The following is an 18,011-nucleotide window of genomic DNA, read 5'->3' on the forward strand; positions in this document are numbered from 1 at the left end:
TTCGTCCCAATTCTAAAATTTCTCTTACCTCCAACTATTGTTATATTGAAGGTTTTGGTGACGTTAAATAGTTTCCCATTGTGACGGAGGAAAAACACGCAGGTATAGTATCCTTGGTCTTCAAACTCTGCATTCTTTGAAAATGGGTTTTTACTGTTCTCTATCTTTTGACAGTCCTGTGTTTTAAAAAAACAAGGTAAAATAGTTTAAATAAAAGCAATATCGTATTACAAGAATTCAAATTTTTAAAGTGAAAGATCTTTAAAGAAAGTGGGAAACACTGAACACTAGCAGTTTCTGAGTGACTGTCCCAGTGACTTGGCACCACCTCTCCTGGAACAATGAAACACAGTCCTGTTACTGGAATTAGCGTCACCATTATTAACACATGCTGGGAAGTGGAGCGTGGGGAGCGCTGTTGCTGCCTTCGTCATTTTCTTTTAATCTCTCTCTTATTCACACAAAGAGAGGGAGGAGGAGGAGGAGGAGGGAGAGAAAAAAATCACTACAACAAAAAAAATTCCTGCATGGGTCAAAACTTCCCACACAGCTCTATTTCTTACCACTTTGAGCCTAATTCCATGTATTCGGGACCACCCATCCCGGGAGTGGGTGGTGGGGGTGGGACCAGAATTACTCAGAGAGCTGGCAGACCACCCACTCCCTTGATGTCCTCCACCAGACGACAGTGGACTGACAAGAAATGCATCGAGAATACTCCAATGTGTAGGCACACACAAACATGTCTCCCTAAGACAAACTTCCACATTTACAGGAATCAATCATAACGAAAAAGCCACCTTCTTCAATCCAGCCATCAGGGACCCACAGATAGGTTCTGAAGCAAAGTTTGTTCACCTCGACTAAACTGCCAGCCTCGACCATGTGACCCTGTTCCTGTAAATATCAACCAAGGAGCGCCTACTGCCCACAAAATTGTACACACCAAAATGTTCTGGACCCAGACTTAGTTTTTCCAAGGCATGTTAAAAATGTCAAGACCAAGGCATCTAAAAATATCTTTATTTTTAATTCCAATCAATTGTTTACTGATATAGCTTCCTTGCTCCTCTTAATTTTCCAGCTAAAAACATGCTTGATGCGTCTCATTTTCTAAATTTAAATATCTGCATATAGGAATTTCTTAAAACTTGGTACCCTGATCCTCACAAATTTATAGGTACTGTGAAACATTCGCACATTGACAGGAAATAGAGTCAGCTCAGGACTGACACAGATGTTTGGAGAACATTTTGGGTAAGAGCTCTCCTTGACCAATCACAAGTAAACAGTGTTCGAGCAAAAGGTACAAACAAAGGTTTCTAAGAAATCACCATCAGTAGCTTGAACTTTCTCAAGGTCTTCTGTTCAGACCACCCTCTCTCACAGCTCTGTAGAGTTTCCATAACAGAGTTACATTTTCTATAGAAATAACATAATTTGTGTCTTGTATGTGTGTGTAAGCGTATGTATATTATGTATTGCACACGTGAGTGCAAATACAACTTGTGTATACATAATTTCCATAGTGTTATCTAAACACACTCTGACAACTCAACACATAGAAACCAACTGAAGAAAACAGACAATTCACAAAAGAAGTAATACTAGGATGCAATAAATACATAAAAATGTTTAACTTATTATTGAGAAGAGAAATGGGGAAACAGAGTTACAGAAATTTTGAATGTCAGATTTTTAAATTTTTTTGAAGTATTCATCCTTGTATGGTACTGGTATGAAAAAAAAAAAAGGATTTTCAACTGGTATCGCTCCCTGGAGAACAGTTTGTCAGTGTAAATCCAAAGCTATAAACATGCTCATTGCCTTTTACCTAACAATCCTACTTTTATGGATTTGGTTAAAAGATAAAATCATAATGCACCCTAAGGCTTAGGAGAATGATATTTATTTTACTCTTATAAATAATATTGAAAAGCAGGAAACTAACAAATGTCCAATAACAGGGAATCAGTTAGATACAAGTATATACACAACAGAATCAATTAGATACAAGTGTATAACAATGGAATCAATTCGATACAAGTGTATAAACAACGGAATCTCATGTTTAGGAGAATATTTAAAGAAGTGGGGATATAGTCACAGTATAATTTTTAGTGGATAAAGGAAAACCACCACTTTTTAAAGGTAGATGTTGACACAGAAGAACCCCCAGCCTCCAGCTTAGTGGTCTCTGCTGTCTTCATTATTCATTTTTTCATCTTCCAATTTCATAAACTCATATATATTCAGGAAACAAACACACTATAGAAATTAAAATGTTAAGTATATGTGGCAGGAGGAAATGAACTAGCATTCCTAAAAATTAATTTCCTGAAAGGGAAGGAAAACGAAGGAAGGGAGAGGAAGCCGTTATCATTTATTGAACACCTGCCGTGCGCGGAAGCTGCGCCCCATGCGGGGTGGGGTGGACCACGCGGCCACCTGAGCTGCGTGGGTTCACAGCTTGCATGTCGTGAGACCAAAATGCTCCACAGCCATCAGACCCTCATTTTGGAATTTTGTCTTTTCTATCAAGTCGTAAGTTAAAAAATGTAAAGACATTACCTTATACAGCGTTCTGTTGACCGGTTTTTGATAGTAACTATGTTCGCAAGCTACGTGCAAAGATTTCTTAACTTCCACAACTTTACTAATTACTAGTTTCTCAGTAAAACAGCTGTGTTTACCTCTTCCAACAACATTTAATTTCCAGTCGTGAGTATCATTCCTAGGAAATAAAGGTTTAAAAATATTTTATGATGAATACAGAGACTTTGCAAATACCAGCTTTTAGTAACCAATTCGGTGAAAAATTTCCCTTATTTTTGTGTAAGGAGACTCATTCATTGATGCCCAAATCCCGTTCTGCTCCTTTTAGGTTCAGGGCAGCAAAAAAAATTAACAACTGTCATGGGAGGTGAGCAGGGGGCAGTGAATGAAAAAAACCTGAGGTGTCCTCAACACACACTCACACACAGACACAAGTACATACACACACAAGCCTCCACCAGACCATATATAATGTACATTTTAAGATAACAACGTTTAAAACATCAACGATTTTTAGAGACGGTCAGGTTCAAAGACTCTTAACCCAGGATGGGGGAGTGGAGGTGGTTTCATGAGGGCTACAGTGTTTTCCAAAAGTTTGTATATATGCACCAGGTTTTATATTTCTCATGGTGCTTTGTTCCAGTCCTCTTACTAGGTGAGTAAACCGTCTGGAGCGGCCGCCCTCCAAGTAGTTGTTTTAGGCCCCGAAGTGCCTCACTGAGCAAAAGTCAGTTTGAATACATTTCATTGTAGTTCCTTCTGATGAGAAATAGAAACATAAGTGAAGTGCACCAGAAAGAGAAAGAAAAATGCCATATGAAAGCTAATCTTCAGGCAAGGTTAAATGACTCTCCCAAGGTCGCACACCCAGCTCACAATAAGGACCAGATGCAAATGCACGTCTGTTTGGCCCTCAAGGCCAAGAGTGCTTTGCACAATACTGTACTTCCACACAAATTTGCTGACAAAGTGATTGTCACTGCAGGTTTAAAGCATCAGTCTCCAAAGGCATTTGATTATCAGTAGAGGATTCCTGAAGAATTATAGGATGACACTTCTAATGGAAGGCGTCCAGGGGGAGGGTCTGGTCGTTGATGAATCCCACACAAAACTACAAAGACTCACTCACCCAAATGATGCACAAACACACACACACACACACGAACACACGTACACACATGTACACACACATGGACACATACACACCATACATACATGTACACATACATGAACACATGCACACACGGACACATAACACATACACACCATATACACATGGACACACACACACACCCCCCTCTGTGCAAACACAAGACACTGTTCACCAGCTGCACTGTACTTGAAAAGCTTCTATCTTCAATGCTCTCAGGCATCCAGAACAACTCACTCCCATGAAGGGTCGCATTTGTTTTCGAAACCGCTGTCAAGGCTGCTGCTCCCACCATCACCGCAGTCTCATGTTAGTTGTCAGCCTCCGTCACCTTCAGCGCTCATCACACAGCGCTGTGAGCCTCCCCGCCGTCCCTGTCCTCCTCCTGGTCCGTCCGTGCCTCCCCGACATCCTACCTCCACCTGAGGACTCCCCGTATTCTCCCCAATCCAGGCTGCGCTCTCCACCTCCCGTAACAGAAGGACAGTTCATGCCCCCCAGCCCCACCTGTCTCCCAGGGACCTTCAGAGATAACCAGCGCTTGCCTTCCATCTGCTCTTTCTGCCCAGAACAGTCTGTGCACGTAACTCACGCCTTTCTTCAGTCAGGACGAGGGAGACGTGCTTCCTCCGCACCAGCTGTGAGTGCACGTTCCTCCTCAGTGCGAAAAAACCCAGTGGTGACCCATTTCTGGAATCATCCCTCTTAAAAGTTCACATAAAATTCACTGGTTAAAGGAAAAGAACTTTCGAATGTCTCTCTGACTCCTGGGAGTTTCTATGTCTAAAAACAAACCCAGATGATCTCATTTGTGCAAAACCACAGGAGTGATATCAAAGTTTCACTGTGCTATCTCACTGCGCTCTCAGTGGCACCATGGATAACACTCGGGACTCACTCCCATGTCTGACAGCTCACCATCACCCCTCACCTGGCCCTGAGCTGTTTTCTACAGGTGAGTCTCAGACGTCTATAGAAATACATACATTCGTACACATCACAAACGTACCAGATAAACACTGTGTCATCAGTGTTCTCGCTAATAGTCCATCACATAGAAGGTTTCTTGTCAACAGTTACTCCTACCTCATCTCACCAAATAAAATATAAAGAAGAGAACCAAGGTCAGTAAGAGTCATTGACACGATTCAGTTGTTGCCACCATTTCACAGAACTTAGGATTCTTGACTGTGAATATCCTGGAAGAATCTAGGGTTATGTCCTGAAAAGGCCGTGCAAAGCCCCCCTCACTGTCCCCGGCTGTAGGTTTGTGATGGGCTAACAAACACACGTACCCTTCACCAGCACTGCCACCTGCTCTCAGCAAAGCCCTGGAAACTGGGCTAGGAGGTGTCTACACCAATTCCAACCACCACCCTAGCTTGAAGTTACCACCCTCGAAGCTGACACTGATCCCTTTCACTACATATTTATAGCATTGTGAAGCCCTAGCCATTAATTTCCTTTGACCATGACTCTAGACAACAGAAGCAGCTGAGTTTTTAAATGAATTTCATTCAATCCTCACTTATCTTTGTCCAGGATCGCCTAAACATAAATTATATTAAGGTAATCTCCTTTCATTGGGATCACTGAGAACATAAACACAAGGGCAGTGTTTAAGTTAATTTTTCAACAATGAAGTATTTATTTCCTGTTGTAGGAAGGGTAAGGAGACTAAAACACATGGATTATCTGACCCTTCCAATTAGTGGAGACTTGATTTGTTGAACGAAGTCCAGTAGTGAAACATACTAACAAGAAGGTGTACTCACCCCATTCGGAAAGAGTACGATCCACTGTCATTCAGCTCAATGGGCCAAAACTCCAAAACATAATCATGCAGAATAATTCTGGGTGAACTACTTGAGTTCAGCTCAACAAGTCCATGTGATTCATTTTTGTACCATTTTATGGCGGTGGTTTTGTTCTCACGCTCAGATGAAAAGGAGCAGTATTTCAGATAGAAAGGTTCCCCTTCGAAGGCAGTAATGTGCAGACGTGAAGTACAGGTTCCTTCTAAAGATTAGCAAAGTGCAAGAAAAAAAACAAACCCAGCATGACAAAGGTGAATTTCCTCCCTAATGCACCAAGTGAAGAAGCAGGTTGGTAAGGACATCCTGAGAAATCGCAATGTCTCAGTTCTGTGGGTTCTTTTATTTTAGGATCTGTCTTTCTAACTCTAAGAAACAGTCAATCTTTCTAACACAGAGGCACTTTCAAAACATAACTTAACCTATCAAAGCTAGAAGACAGATAAATGCACTGTAATCTTCTAAAAGAAAATGTTCCACATCACATCTTCCTCTCAAGGAAAGCCACCAGAGTCACAGTGTTGCCACACCTACACCAAAACGTCCCTAGTGAGGAGTCTCCATGGGAAAAAAAAAAAAGAAACCTCGAGACCTCAGTTTTTCATCTGCATCATCAGAAGTCTCATGGGTCTCGTTCTCAATCGGTCTCCCTGGCCACTCCCCAGGCAGATGTGGGGATGGTTAACGGTACATCTATGCGTGTGTAGGTCCAGCACCCCTCAAGCTTACCATGTGCGTGATCAAGAATTCATTCATATAATTCACACTGATGAAAAATTCATATTGATTCACTCCAAATCGGGGGACCTGTCACTTCCCCTTTCTGATCTCTCTCTCTCTCTCCCCACTTCCTTCTTTCTCAACTAACCCAGGTAACTCTGGCTTTGGACTTTTCTCTGATCCTTCTGGTTACACAGGGTCACCACCTGCCTCCTCCTTCACTTCCAACAGCTCAAAGTCACCATGAGTGGACCTTCCCTGTATCCTGTCCTCCTGCAGCTTCCTTTGACTGCATTTTGAGAATGAGAATGAGAACCCTTACGCTGGGCATAGCAGTTCTCAGGGGGCATGGAGATCGTGCCTTCTCTATGGTTGGGGTTTATTTTGCAAAGCAACCGTCTGGTTTTAATTCAGTGTTGTTAACCACAACGTAAAGAGGAAGTGGCTCCAACGGGAGAAGCAATTCTTTGAAAACATGGATGTCAAACCTACCTCGAAGCGTAAGAGTTAATGAGTCTGGTGGTTGTTACGAAATCTCTATCTTACAGTTCAGGACTTGAACTTAGAAAGTGTGATACATGTGTAAATGCGGGTGTTAGTTTTCACTGACACCCCAAAGCACGGTACTTCATTAAGAACTTAATTTATTTTCCTGTTTTAGAGGCATAATATGCGTATAACAGAGTACAAAAATCATACGTTACACGCTCCTTTGGTCTGGACCACTGATGCATCTGTTTGTCTAGGTTGGGAATCCATGTTGCTGCATGTAGCGGTGATTTGTTCTTTTTTTTCATAGTTATGTGGTATCCAATTGTGTTAGTATTTGACAATTTATTTATCCATTCTAACAGTGTTGACTGTCTGGGTGACCTCCAGGTTTGAGCCAATCTTTAACAAGCTTCTATGAACCCCCGAATTTGTACAGACATAGGCACTCATTCCTCTTTGAGGTGGTCATCGCGTAAAGGAACCTGGTCTGGGATGCTTTCTCTCCAGGGCGCACAGTCGGCAGTTGAAAGTTCACACTCCCCAGGCAGCGAATGGCTTCAGAGGTCTAATCTTATGTTTAACATTGCAGGTTTTGTTGATTCGAAATGGTTTTTGATTAGAGACATGAATGGAGTTCAAAGGGCGGGGACAGCCCAGCACACACTCCCAATCTTACCCGAATGGAGCACGAGGACCTAACCTCTCTGCAGTGATGTCTGCGTTTGGAATTGTCTTGAGTCAGGACAGTAACAGGGCCACCTAACTTCAGCAAGGGCTAAATGAATCCGACTCGTGGAAAACTCACATCTGCCTAGAGTGAACCGTGCATGAAAGGTGCTTTTCAGACACCTCAAAGGACAGAGAACTGGGACCTTAGCTTCCTTACAGCACAGGTCGCATGGCTATTTTGAAGCCTGCAACATGTTTTTACTGTAACTTGGGGGCAAGGTTGTCAGTGTATGTCCATAGAGCAAGGGGCCCTTTCATGTGACGCACACATTCCGGCACCTTGGTCTCTCTCACCTGTTCGGACAGGTCCTTCCATACAAGAAAAGTAGATCTGCCTCTTTCCTTCAGCATCTGGGTAGCTTTGCACTGTTCAGATCTCAGCAATACACAGACCCATTAGGTACCTATTCCCCAATATTGGACCTGAATTATTTGAAAGCTTCGGTGACCTAACTGTAATCTCTTCATCAGTAATTCTCAATGTGTGGGATATGAGCTCACGCCTTCCCTCTCCCATTCAGTAGATCACGACAAACCAATCATTGTGCCCCTACTTTCTCCTCCCAAAGCCTGTGAGGACCTTGTCAATCAATCATGGAACTCATCTTCAGAGATCCCTGCTCAGGCCTCAGGATCCTTCTGAATGAGCTCCAAGCAGTGACAGCTGATGAATTGAAATGGGTACCTGACACCTGATACAAATTCTGCCTGCCTTCCTGGTCCACCCAATCTCTTTCTTATATGCTCCCTCTAACTTGAATATTTTCTTTAAGATCTGTAAGGTATTCTCGTTTCTTCATTACCTAAATAAGTAGGTGGATCTTTGCCTTCATGCCGGGGCGGAAATTAAGTGTGCAAAACTTTCTAAAACTCAGTAGTAAAGATGGCTGTGATCTCTTCGGTTGCAAACAGCATGAAGCAAATTTTCAGCTCAGACAGTTTCGTGATGCAAGTGTTCACATCCTCTTCTCTCTGTGTAAACTCACAGAGCTGAACTTTTTCTTTATCAGTGACCCCATACGAGTCTTTCCTTGACCCCACTCCTATGAATCTTTTATTCTCTAGGCTAGGGGTACCAAATGGCTGGCAACTTTCTAAAGTAAAATTCTAAATCACAAATTTTAAAAAATTCAGCATCTTCAGTGGTCACCTCCACCTAAAAAAGCAAAGCTCTGATATTCCCTCTAGACTACCAACGGAGTATGTTTGTGACTGATTACAGTGACTTACCTGAAGTGCCCAAAAACGTAAGCACCAAAAGTGCCAAAGGTATTTCTGTACGATGCATGTTTAGGATTTGCTTCCAATGGTTTCTCTGGAAAACAGAATAAGACGAGTTCAGCCAAGGATCTCAGACAAAAGCACACCTGTCTGATGAAGGAGGTTTTAAAAAGTCTTGTGGCAAACAAGCTTTTGAAAATCAGCCCAGCAAATTTTCACATCCCTCAATCCAGTCACTAGTTTTCTTTAGTACTTTCAACCATGTATAATGATTAACATTTCAAGGCAACAAATTTGGGAAATCCCTAAATAATGCAATTTTTCTAATACAACAGAGTCTGCTGTGTTTTTGTCCTGGTCAACTGAATCTTACCTCCAAGGTCAAGGTGGGGGACAACAGTGTTTCCAGAAAATCCATCCTATGAATGAACGGTCTGCCCATGTAGAATTGTGTGTGTGTGTGTGTGTGTGCCAGCTGCCTTTTTAAAAAAATATCGATCTCCTTTCTTCAGAACTAAGTTTTTCATAAGTTAGGAACTAAGTCTGTTTTGTTCATCACCGTAGCACCAAAGTCAATGCCTTGCACATAGTAAGCACTCGTTAATGCTTGTTAAAGAGGAATAGGGGTGTGTGTTTGTGTGTGTGTGTGCTCGAGTTTACACTCACGTGACCATAGTGTTTATTCTAGAAAATGGAGGCACAAAATGGGGATTTTCTACAACCCAGATCCCTAATCTACATCGACTCAATGAACTCAAATCTGCTGAATTTCGATCCTACTCCAAACCATCACTTGTTCTACTAATTACAAATTGAGAGAGAGTGTAAGAAGGATATATTGGGGCTCAGCCACCGAGTCTGAGTATTTCATAAATAATCCCATGTCCCTTGTGTACCAAACATCTAGCCCCACTGGACAGAGGAAGCACAGCAGGATGGAAAGAGCTTGGTTTCTGGGATGCACAAAACCGGGCTGGGATTCCTGCTTCAGTCTTGACAAGCTGCACAACCTTGGGCAAGATACTTAGAAGTCACAAAGCCTGTCTGTTGATTAACAAAATGGGGTTGATAAGAAGGCCTAACTCCAAAAGTATTAAGTGATTAAATGAGCAAATATATTTATGAAGGCTTCCTGGATGCACGGTAGCCTCTCAGCCCCCAGTAATTCTCCCAACAGCTGTCACTCACCTCCCATATGAAAACAGAGCACGGTTAGTGCCCAGACCCTTGACAACATTTAATAGCTGAGGTGCCAAGCCATTTACATCAACCCTTGTGAGTAACATCACCAAGCATTTGATGTAATTTCCAAGAGATAATAATCAATAATGTAAAGACAAAGGGGATAAGTACATATGGAAAGTACCAGCCATTCATCACCAAATTAGAATATGTCTGTGGTTTGAAATCAGCCCCCACCCACACACGTGCACACACACACACTTTATTATTAACTATATCCTCCTACCTCGGGTAAAATGAAAAGTGTCGTTTCCTCTGGTTGAGGTCGACACAGTCTTATAAAGGGCACTGTTGGGGTTTTTCTGTTTTTTTGGTTTTTTTTTTTTTAATTTTCAGGGTCTACTAAGAGATAAAGTTATTATGAGAAATTCAGCATTCTTCTGAGTTAACTCTCAGTTTCAATATGAAACATGTTAAGATCCCAATATACAGATTAGCTGATATTTGCACTGCTCTGTGTGTGTCTGTGTATATATATAATTTTTAATGTACTTGTGGATTTAAAAGATTAAGATATTAAATAATGGAACTCATTTCTAAAGGAAAAGTTATCCTGAGAAATGTCATAGATATTATGTTGGAGAATATAAATATTACATTTCTTGCATGTAGGAATTTTAGTGTGTGTGTTTTTTTTTCAGTGTTATGTTTGAGGTTGATACCATTTTTTTCGGTCTTTCTGTAATTTTAAAATTTCTCCTCCTCTTTCTTTCTCTCTTTCTTTCTTTAAAAGCTTTCCTGATTTCTAGATTACTGTAAGCCCACTGTACGACATTTACAAAATGAAGATGGAAAAGAAGCAAATAATCTCAACATGCACCATACTTTGGTCCTTTCTTGTATTTTTTTTTTCTATATATTTTCAAATAAAATATTTAAATAATTTCATATCTTGCAGTTCCTACTTAATCAAACAGCTTTTTCTTATGTCACAAAATACTCTTGGTTAACATCATCTTACCTGCCACGCAATACTCTTTCATACAGATATTTCAATTTACAAGACGTATTTTACTATAAAATAACCCCCCTGGCCACCTCCCCGTGTAAGGCTACGAGTCAGTTTTTGGAGCATGGCTTTTGGAGCCAAACTGGCTGGATCTGAATCCTCACTGCACTCCTTACCAGCTGAATAGCATCGGGCCAGTCACTTACCATCTCTGTTCAATTTCTTTATCCATGAAAGGGGGTAACAACACTGGCTCCCAGAACTGATGGGAAGGTGGCCAAGTGTCTGACCTGCTATTGTCTGTCTACATTTCTTACTCTCTTCTTGGTGCTACTACAATCTATAAGTCAAAGCACACATTTTTAAACATGAAAATGCATTCTTACATGTTGTAAGAATTCACACCCCCTCAGCAGCGCAGCACAGTCTCTCTCCACCACATCCACATGAGCACCGAGCATTCTCAGTCTTTAAATCTAATTAGGCATTTAAATGGGTAAAATGGTATCTCATGGTTTATCAGTTTGCTTTTTTATTGGTATAAATGAGGTAAAATATTCATCATGTATTTTAGCTATTTCATTTCCTTGTCTTCATGCTTTTTGTCCAGTTCTTAAATGTTCAGCGTTTTCCCCAACGTGTTTAGTTTTCCTTTTCAATTCCTCTTTTGATGTCTTCACAGATGGACGATTTTACATTTATGAAGTCAATCCTATCATTCTTTTGCTTTGTGATTTTTCCTTAACTTTCACATTTAGAACATTCCTTTCCCCTCAATAATCTGATAGATACTTACCTGTGTTTTCTTCATTTGTATGGCTCAGTGGGCTTTTTGCATTGCATTTTTTTATCCATTAACAATTAATTTTGCTGTTTGGTATGATGACAGGGTCTAACTTAACTTATTTTCCCCAAATGGCTACTACTTATTTCTCTGTCATTAGTTAAACAATCCTGTCTTTCCTTTAAAGTTGGTTGATACTGTAGGTATAAGGTACAGGGCTTTCCTGAGCAATTTATGGAAAATCTAACATCTGCTCAAGGGCAAATACACACACACGCACACCACCCTCTTTCTCTGTCTCTGCTCTCCCAGCTTGCTTTGTTTTGCTCTCATAACACTTATCACTAGCTGACATATTATTATTTTAGGCTTGCTTTTTTGTTTGTTTTTTGCTGAATTGATGAATGCATTAAATTCATAAAATATATACAGTTTGGAGTCTTAGGTGATTATCTGATCCATCGTGGAAAGATTAAGACAACCTTCTACCTATGACATGCTTCTTAAATCATAACATCCTGAGAAGTTATGTTTTAACAACTGGGGCACTCATTCTTACCTGGAGCTTGGAAAAAAACAATGGTGGCTAGGTTCCACCCAGACATCTGGAGTACAGCCTGGGTGATTTGTAAACTCCTCTAGGTGATCCCAAGATATAGCCAAGGTAGGGAGACCCTGATCTAGGGGACTTATTTGTATACTTAAAAGTAATTTTAGCAGGAAAGGGTATAGCTCAAGTGGTAGAGCGCATGCTTAGCATGCACAAGGCTCTGGGTTCAATCCCCAGTATCTCCTCTAAAAACAAATAGATGAATAAACCTAGTTACCTCCCCCCCTCAAAAAATAAATAAATAAGAAATAAATTTTTTTAAATTTAAGAAAAGTAAATTTAAAATATCTTAAATATACATTTAATAACAATACCTAATAGTTAAGATACATAAATATATGTGCATGAATATGTGTATGTGTATATATGTAGATACATATGTTCATATGCATACACACACACAAACACACACACAAAGAATACTCACAAACTTACCCTCAATCACCCAATGGCATGAAGTTTTCTCTTAATGAAAAAGATTCTCTTCCAAAACCTGTGTGACCTTGGGCAAGGGTCAGATACAAGAGGACCACTCTCTCTGCCCCCAGGGCTGCACAGTTCCAACACCACCCCTTCCCCGAGCGTCCAAACGTCCAGCTCCTGAGCCCCTCGCTCTGCCGGACTTCCGTTCACAAACCCTACCCCGAACAAAAGTGACCTCTCTCTAGAAAAAACAGTTCACAGAAGTTCAGGAGTTGTTAGGCCACTTCAAAGTTCTTTCTGATCAAGAGCCTGAGACTCGATCAGATGAAATGTTCAAGTTCAAATTGCAGAGGATTACACTGACTCACACACTAACAGATGGAGATCGCCTCACTCTGATTAGCGTTACAGACATGTAACTGAGCGCCTCCTAAGAGAACCTGCTGATGAGAATCATACCAGCAGGGCTCCTTCCTTTCGTCCTTCCTTCCTTCCTTCCTCCCTCCCTCCCTTCCTTTCTAATTAACTGGGATTTTTCTAATAGAGATACTGGGGATTGACTCCGAGACCTGTGCATGCAAAGCGCGCAGTAACACTGAGTTACAGCCACCCCCTGATTTTTATGAAGTGTCCTTAATTTCTGCCGCACAGCACCAGTGGTTTTTGAACGTAATTCTTTCTCTGCAGCGTTTCATTCATCCCTTAAGGAGACAAAACAGCCAAACGCAAAGAGGGGAAAGGTGATCCTGGACATCTCACAGACACAAAGCGTGCACGCACGCACACACTTCCACTCTAAGGGAAAAAGAATTTGTGTGGAATTAGGTTTCTCAAGGCCAGGAGAGACATCTGCGTCTCACAGTCCTTGTCACACAAATGTCTGCTGTCATTACCCCTGTACCCCCCCCCCCGCATGCCTGTGCTAGTCGTGCTGGGGAACCACCCTCCCCACTTCCAGCTGCCAGGTCCCCGCGGTCCTTGCAACCTGCCTCAATGTTTGCCTGCTTAAGGAAGCTCTCCAACTATCCCAGAACCTCTCAAACCCAGTTTCCCCCAAATTTACCTTCTCCCAGCCCATCCAAGACCCTTGGATTGAGAAGTGTGCCCCCCGCCCCCATCCCCGCACTGCACAGCGCTCTGTAATACGGGGACAGGTGCCTATCTCTGACCGGACTTCCTCCGCGGGGATTTGTCTGATAACTGTCATGCAGCCCAAGGGGTTCCAACTCCTGGAGGCAGCTCGGATCAAGGCAAAGGCTTGGAGTCAAGAAAATCTGGGTGTGAGTCTGCTCTCTATTGATCAGCAGCTGGATGCCCTTGGATAAACCACTGAACATCTCTGTGCTTGCGTTTACCTCCTTGCAGGAAGAATTCTTCATCCCGCCTGTAGGAGGAGTAAGTGACAATAATGCATCTTAAAGTTTTCTATACAGTGTCAGACACCAGTTAAGTGTTTAATACATGAAAACCATCACTTATCTTAGCTGTTCTCACCTTTCCAGAAGAAAAAAAATTGGGGGGAGGACTGTTTTTAACCTCTAAACTATACTATCAGGGAAAGTTGATGACGCTGAAATCACCAGTTTTTCGTGTACACACACACAAACACACACTCACACACACACACACACACCCTGCCCCCGAGGCTGGGTTGCCCCTCGCCCCCCGGCCGGCAGCAGGGGGCAGTGGGAGGGGGTGTGGTGGCAGGCAGGTCTGCCCTTACCTCCAGGCGGGCGTCCCTGGGCTGGGGCGGGGCGGCTGTCCCCCCTTCACACGGGGCGCGATGGCAGAGGTGAGAAGGGAGGTGAGAAGCAGCAACCGCTGCCCCTCTAGCTCCGCGGAACGAGAAAGGAGAGGAGCCGCAAGTGTGATGAAACAGATAAGACAACTGGAGAAGGCTGAAAAAGAAAAAGAAAACGAGAAAAAGGAACAGAAAGTATGCGGAGAGAAAAGGCGTCTGGCGAAACTCGGCTGCGGGTGGGGCGCTGCTCCGGGGCCCGCGCCGGGGCGGTGTTCCGGGTCTGAGATGCTCCGGGCCGGGGGTCCTCCCAGTCTGGCGACGCTCTTCGGTGGGGATGCTCCGGGTTGCGGGCCCTCCGAGGCAGGGATTCCCCGGCCTGGGGATGCTCCTCGGTGGGGGCGCTGGGGTCCTGCGCGCTCCTGGTCCGGGGCGCTCCGGGGCGGGGTGCGCCCTCCTGGCGGCGCGCGGGGTATCGGCTCCTTCCGCCCTGAGACCCGCCCTTGGGTTCCGGGAGCGGCTCGATGGCGGGGGCGACGGCGCGCAGCTGGAAAATCCGGCGCCTCGCCGGGGCCGCGGGGGCTGCAGGCCCGGCGGCGCGCCCGGGTCCCGGGAGCTCGCGGGCGGTGGGCGGTGACCCGGCGACCTGCGGGCCGGAGAGTGAGCGCCCCGGGGCGGCCCCTCCGCACCCTGGGGCGGCCGGGGGTATAGATTTACGTTATAGGATATCGAGAGGCATAAATAACTGCAGATCCTTTAGACAACCTTCCAGAAAGATGATTTCTTTCCAGGTAAGATTCTACAAGGAATTGAACGGCAGTGAGTTCAAGACGACACTCAAGGGTCTGGAGCGCAGCCTCCTTTTGCAGTTAAATACGAAATCACACACTTTACACAGCATCTCAGTTGAGAGTAGGATCTCCAGCCACGTGCAAAATCTGAGTTCTGATAGGACTCGCAGCCTGTAGGTGCCTCAGCCCTAGCTTTGATGGGCTGAGCCCCCAGAGGGATGTGAACGGTAAGGAATTTAAGAGAGTAGCCTTGGCTGTGCAAATTAACTTCAGTTTTACCAAAACAGTTCTGCCAAAATGTGCTACTCATTTCATAGAAAAATTACAACAAGCGAAGTTTATCAAATTTTTAAAAAATTGCTTTAATTGGGAGATATGTACTGGCATGGCCATGGCAGAATCATTTATAATGATGACCATGTAAATTGGACACATCACCTGCAGCACAACCATGAGATGGAACACTATGAGTGTTTCAAAATGTTAAAATTTAAATGACACGTCAAATGCTTTTATCATAATGTTGAGTAGATAAAAGTGTAAAGACTACACATTGTGTGATCCCTGCTATATATATGGTGCATTGAATTACAAATTAACATTTTTTAAAAATGCAAGTTTACCCAAATGTTTAAAAGTCATAATCTTAGGATGATGGATTCACAAATAATTTTTGTTATTTTTCTTCTATTATACTTTCTGTTCTTCTGTAACTTTTTCAGTGAGAAAAAAAATCTCTAAAGAGAATAAAAATATATGAAAGAAATTTTAGAACTGAAAAAAAAGATTGTAAAAAAAAACTGATCATAATGATAATCGAGTAACTGGGGAAGAAACTCCAACAAAACTAGCAATATTGATACAATAAAACATAAGCATCTGGTCAAATAATGTCTAATAAATCCTAGCATGTTTGGAACAAAGCTTAGCACCAATGTTCTGTTCGAGGGGATTTGAGTGTTCTTCAAGATTACCTGAAAATTTAACTCTACAACTTTCAGTTTGATGTTCAACATGTAAAATATTGATGAGGAATAAGGAGAGAGAGGGGAAGAGGTAGTGAGAAGAGGTTGGGCCATGATGGAGAAGGACCAGCCAAGGAAGATGGGGGAGAGAATATACGGTGGAGAGAGAGGGGCTGAGAATAAAAATCTCTGGACATTTTACATCCACCCAGAGTCAGGGAAATGGAAATACAGTTAGTGCATGAAACCTGAGCTCTGAACACCCTTGACATTTTTACTTCTCTGGTACACATCGGGTACAGTGTCTGTGACCCAGCTGCGAGGGGTTCAGACCTACAAAACCAGGCATGTTGGCCATCAGAGCAAGGGCCGCCGCCCCTGGGCTCTCAAGGATGCCTAGCTGGGAGTCTTTCTTGGAGGTTTGCTTGGCACAGGCATGTGGTACCTCAGGTGCTTCCAGAACTTGGAATTGAGGGACCGTTTGTTGGCCACGTGGTCCTCCCTCCACTTGAGGGTCCCCTGCACTTTGACGAGGTGCTTGAGGGAGTCCTGAAGCTCCTCCAGCTGCAGTCCGCCGGGCGGGCACAGAGCCTCCATCTCAACCAGGATGGCCTTGGAGTCGTTCTGGAGGAGGGCGCTGTGCAGGGCGACCCCCCGCTCGTAGGCAAACTCCTTGCTGTGCACGATGTCAGGAGTCAGGATGAAGATGTGTCGCCTGCTCTGCTGGATGCAGGTTTCCATGGCAGTGGCTGCATCTAGGAACAAAAGACACAGACAGGGTGTCCCAGTGTTGTGTCTGTAAGTCTAATGCTTTGATCATAAATATTCTGAACTTTAAGAAAAACTCTTATTGTTATAATCAGGTGTGAGATTCTGATACTGATCAGGTCGCTTATTCAGAAAGGTGGGCGTGTACACGGATAGAGGACTTGTTGTGTCATCTTACATCTTTCACTGTGAGAATATCAACCCCACGCCCTCCTCTTTCCCAGGCAGGCGGGTCCTAACTAAACAGAGTCCTTCAGTTCAAGGTGAACATTGAGAGATTCAGCAGGAGACTTGGAATTCAGGCTCATTAGCTACATACTATCTTCTTGGGATATTAGCTTCCATGTTATAAAAGGACTTAGAATTTTAACTCTCATATCAAAGAGCACAAACTCAGGAACCCTTGCTTCTCCGAATTGACTTAATTCTCCAGGGAGTCCTGGGTCCAATCCACGCCCCCTCCCATAGTCTCAGTTTTAGAAGCTGATTTGATCAGACTAGAGAAATCTTAAGAAAGATCGGATTCCCTCATCAAGTCAATGTTTGTAGAGCATCAGGTTCACTGTGACTCACTTCACTTCTGGGTGGGCTGAGAACATGTAAAACACTCAGTTCTCAGGGCAAGGAGGTACCAGCGTGATTAAGGAGGCACAACCATGAACAAAACAACTCAAGATGTTCTTACAGAGTGGTGGCTAAAGACCGCCAATCGACGAAGTCGGCAGTAAGGAAATGAATGTCAAACAGTGCCAGACAAACACCTTGTGTCAGTCAGGATCCTAAGAGAAAGCATGGCACACTCGAAAGGACTGAGTAAAGAGACTTTAGTGAAGATGTGGGCAGAGCCAAGGGAAATCAGTGAGGAATGGTGCAGAGCCCCACAACTGGGCATACCGGGGAGCCAGGGCCACCCACCACGTGTGAACGGGAGGGAGCGGTTACGGTGCCCAAGCTGTGTCGTGGCTGAGGAGGGCTGGCCGACAGGAGCCAGGGCTCCAGCGGAGAGGTGCACAGCTACCCTGGCAACCCCATCCGGACTGGGCAGGGGTGCGTCCT

At 43.6% G+C, this 18,011-nt stretch overlaps 2 protein-coding genes across 7 annotated transcripts in view; both read right to left on the reverse strand.

Moving 5' to 3' along the window:
• Positions 1 to 15,113, reverse strand: part of IL18R1 (interleukin 18 receptor 1) — a 36,781-nt gene extending 21,668 nt beyond the window's left edge. The window contains exons 1-5 of one of the 2 annotated variants that reach the window (XM_010959090.3): positions 14,417 to 15,113; positions 8,695 to 8,779; positions 5,485 to 5,728; positions 2,572 to 2,734; positions 29 to 176 (exon numbers count right to left, since the gene is read on the reverse strand). In XM_010959090.3, the coding sequence (XP_010957392.1) occupies positions 29 to 176; positions 2,572 to 2,734; positions 5,485 to 5,728; positions 8,695 to 8,752 (613 nt within the window). In that variant the 5' untranslated portion in view covers positions 8,753 to 8,779; positions 14,417 to 15,113. Of the gene's footprint in view, positions 1 to 28; positions 177 to 2,571; positions 2,735 to 5,484; positions 5,729 to 8,694; positions 8,780 to 12,705; positions 13,603 to 14,416 lie in introns of those variants that run through there. The other variant, XM_074354416.1, reaches the window with a different exon arrangement.
• Positions 15,114 to 15,559: 446 nt separating this feature from the next.
• Positions 15,560 to 18,011, reverse strand: part of IL1RL1 (interleukin 1 receptor like 1) — a 43,522-nt gene continuing 41,070 nt past the window's right edge. For all 5 annotated transcript variants that reach the window (XM_074354419.1, XM_045519670.2, XM_074354418.1 and 2 more), the window contains one exon: positions 15,560 to 16,942. In XM_074354419.1, the coding sequence (XP_074210520.1) occupies positions 16,584 to 16,942 (359 nt within the window). In that variant the 3' untranslated portion in view covers positions 15,560 to 16,583. The remainder of the gene's footprint in view (positions 16,943 to 18,011) is intronic.

The sequence above is a fragment of the Camelus bactrianus genome, chromosome 28 (genome assembly GCF_048773025.1).
Source record: "Camelus bactrianus isolate YW-2024 breed Bactrian camel chromosome 28, ASM4877302v1, whole genome shotgun sequence".
Lineage (NCBI taxonomy): Eukaryota > Metazoa > Chordata > Mammalia > Artiodactyla > Camelidae > Camelus > Camelus bactrianus.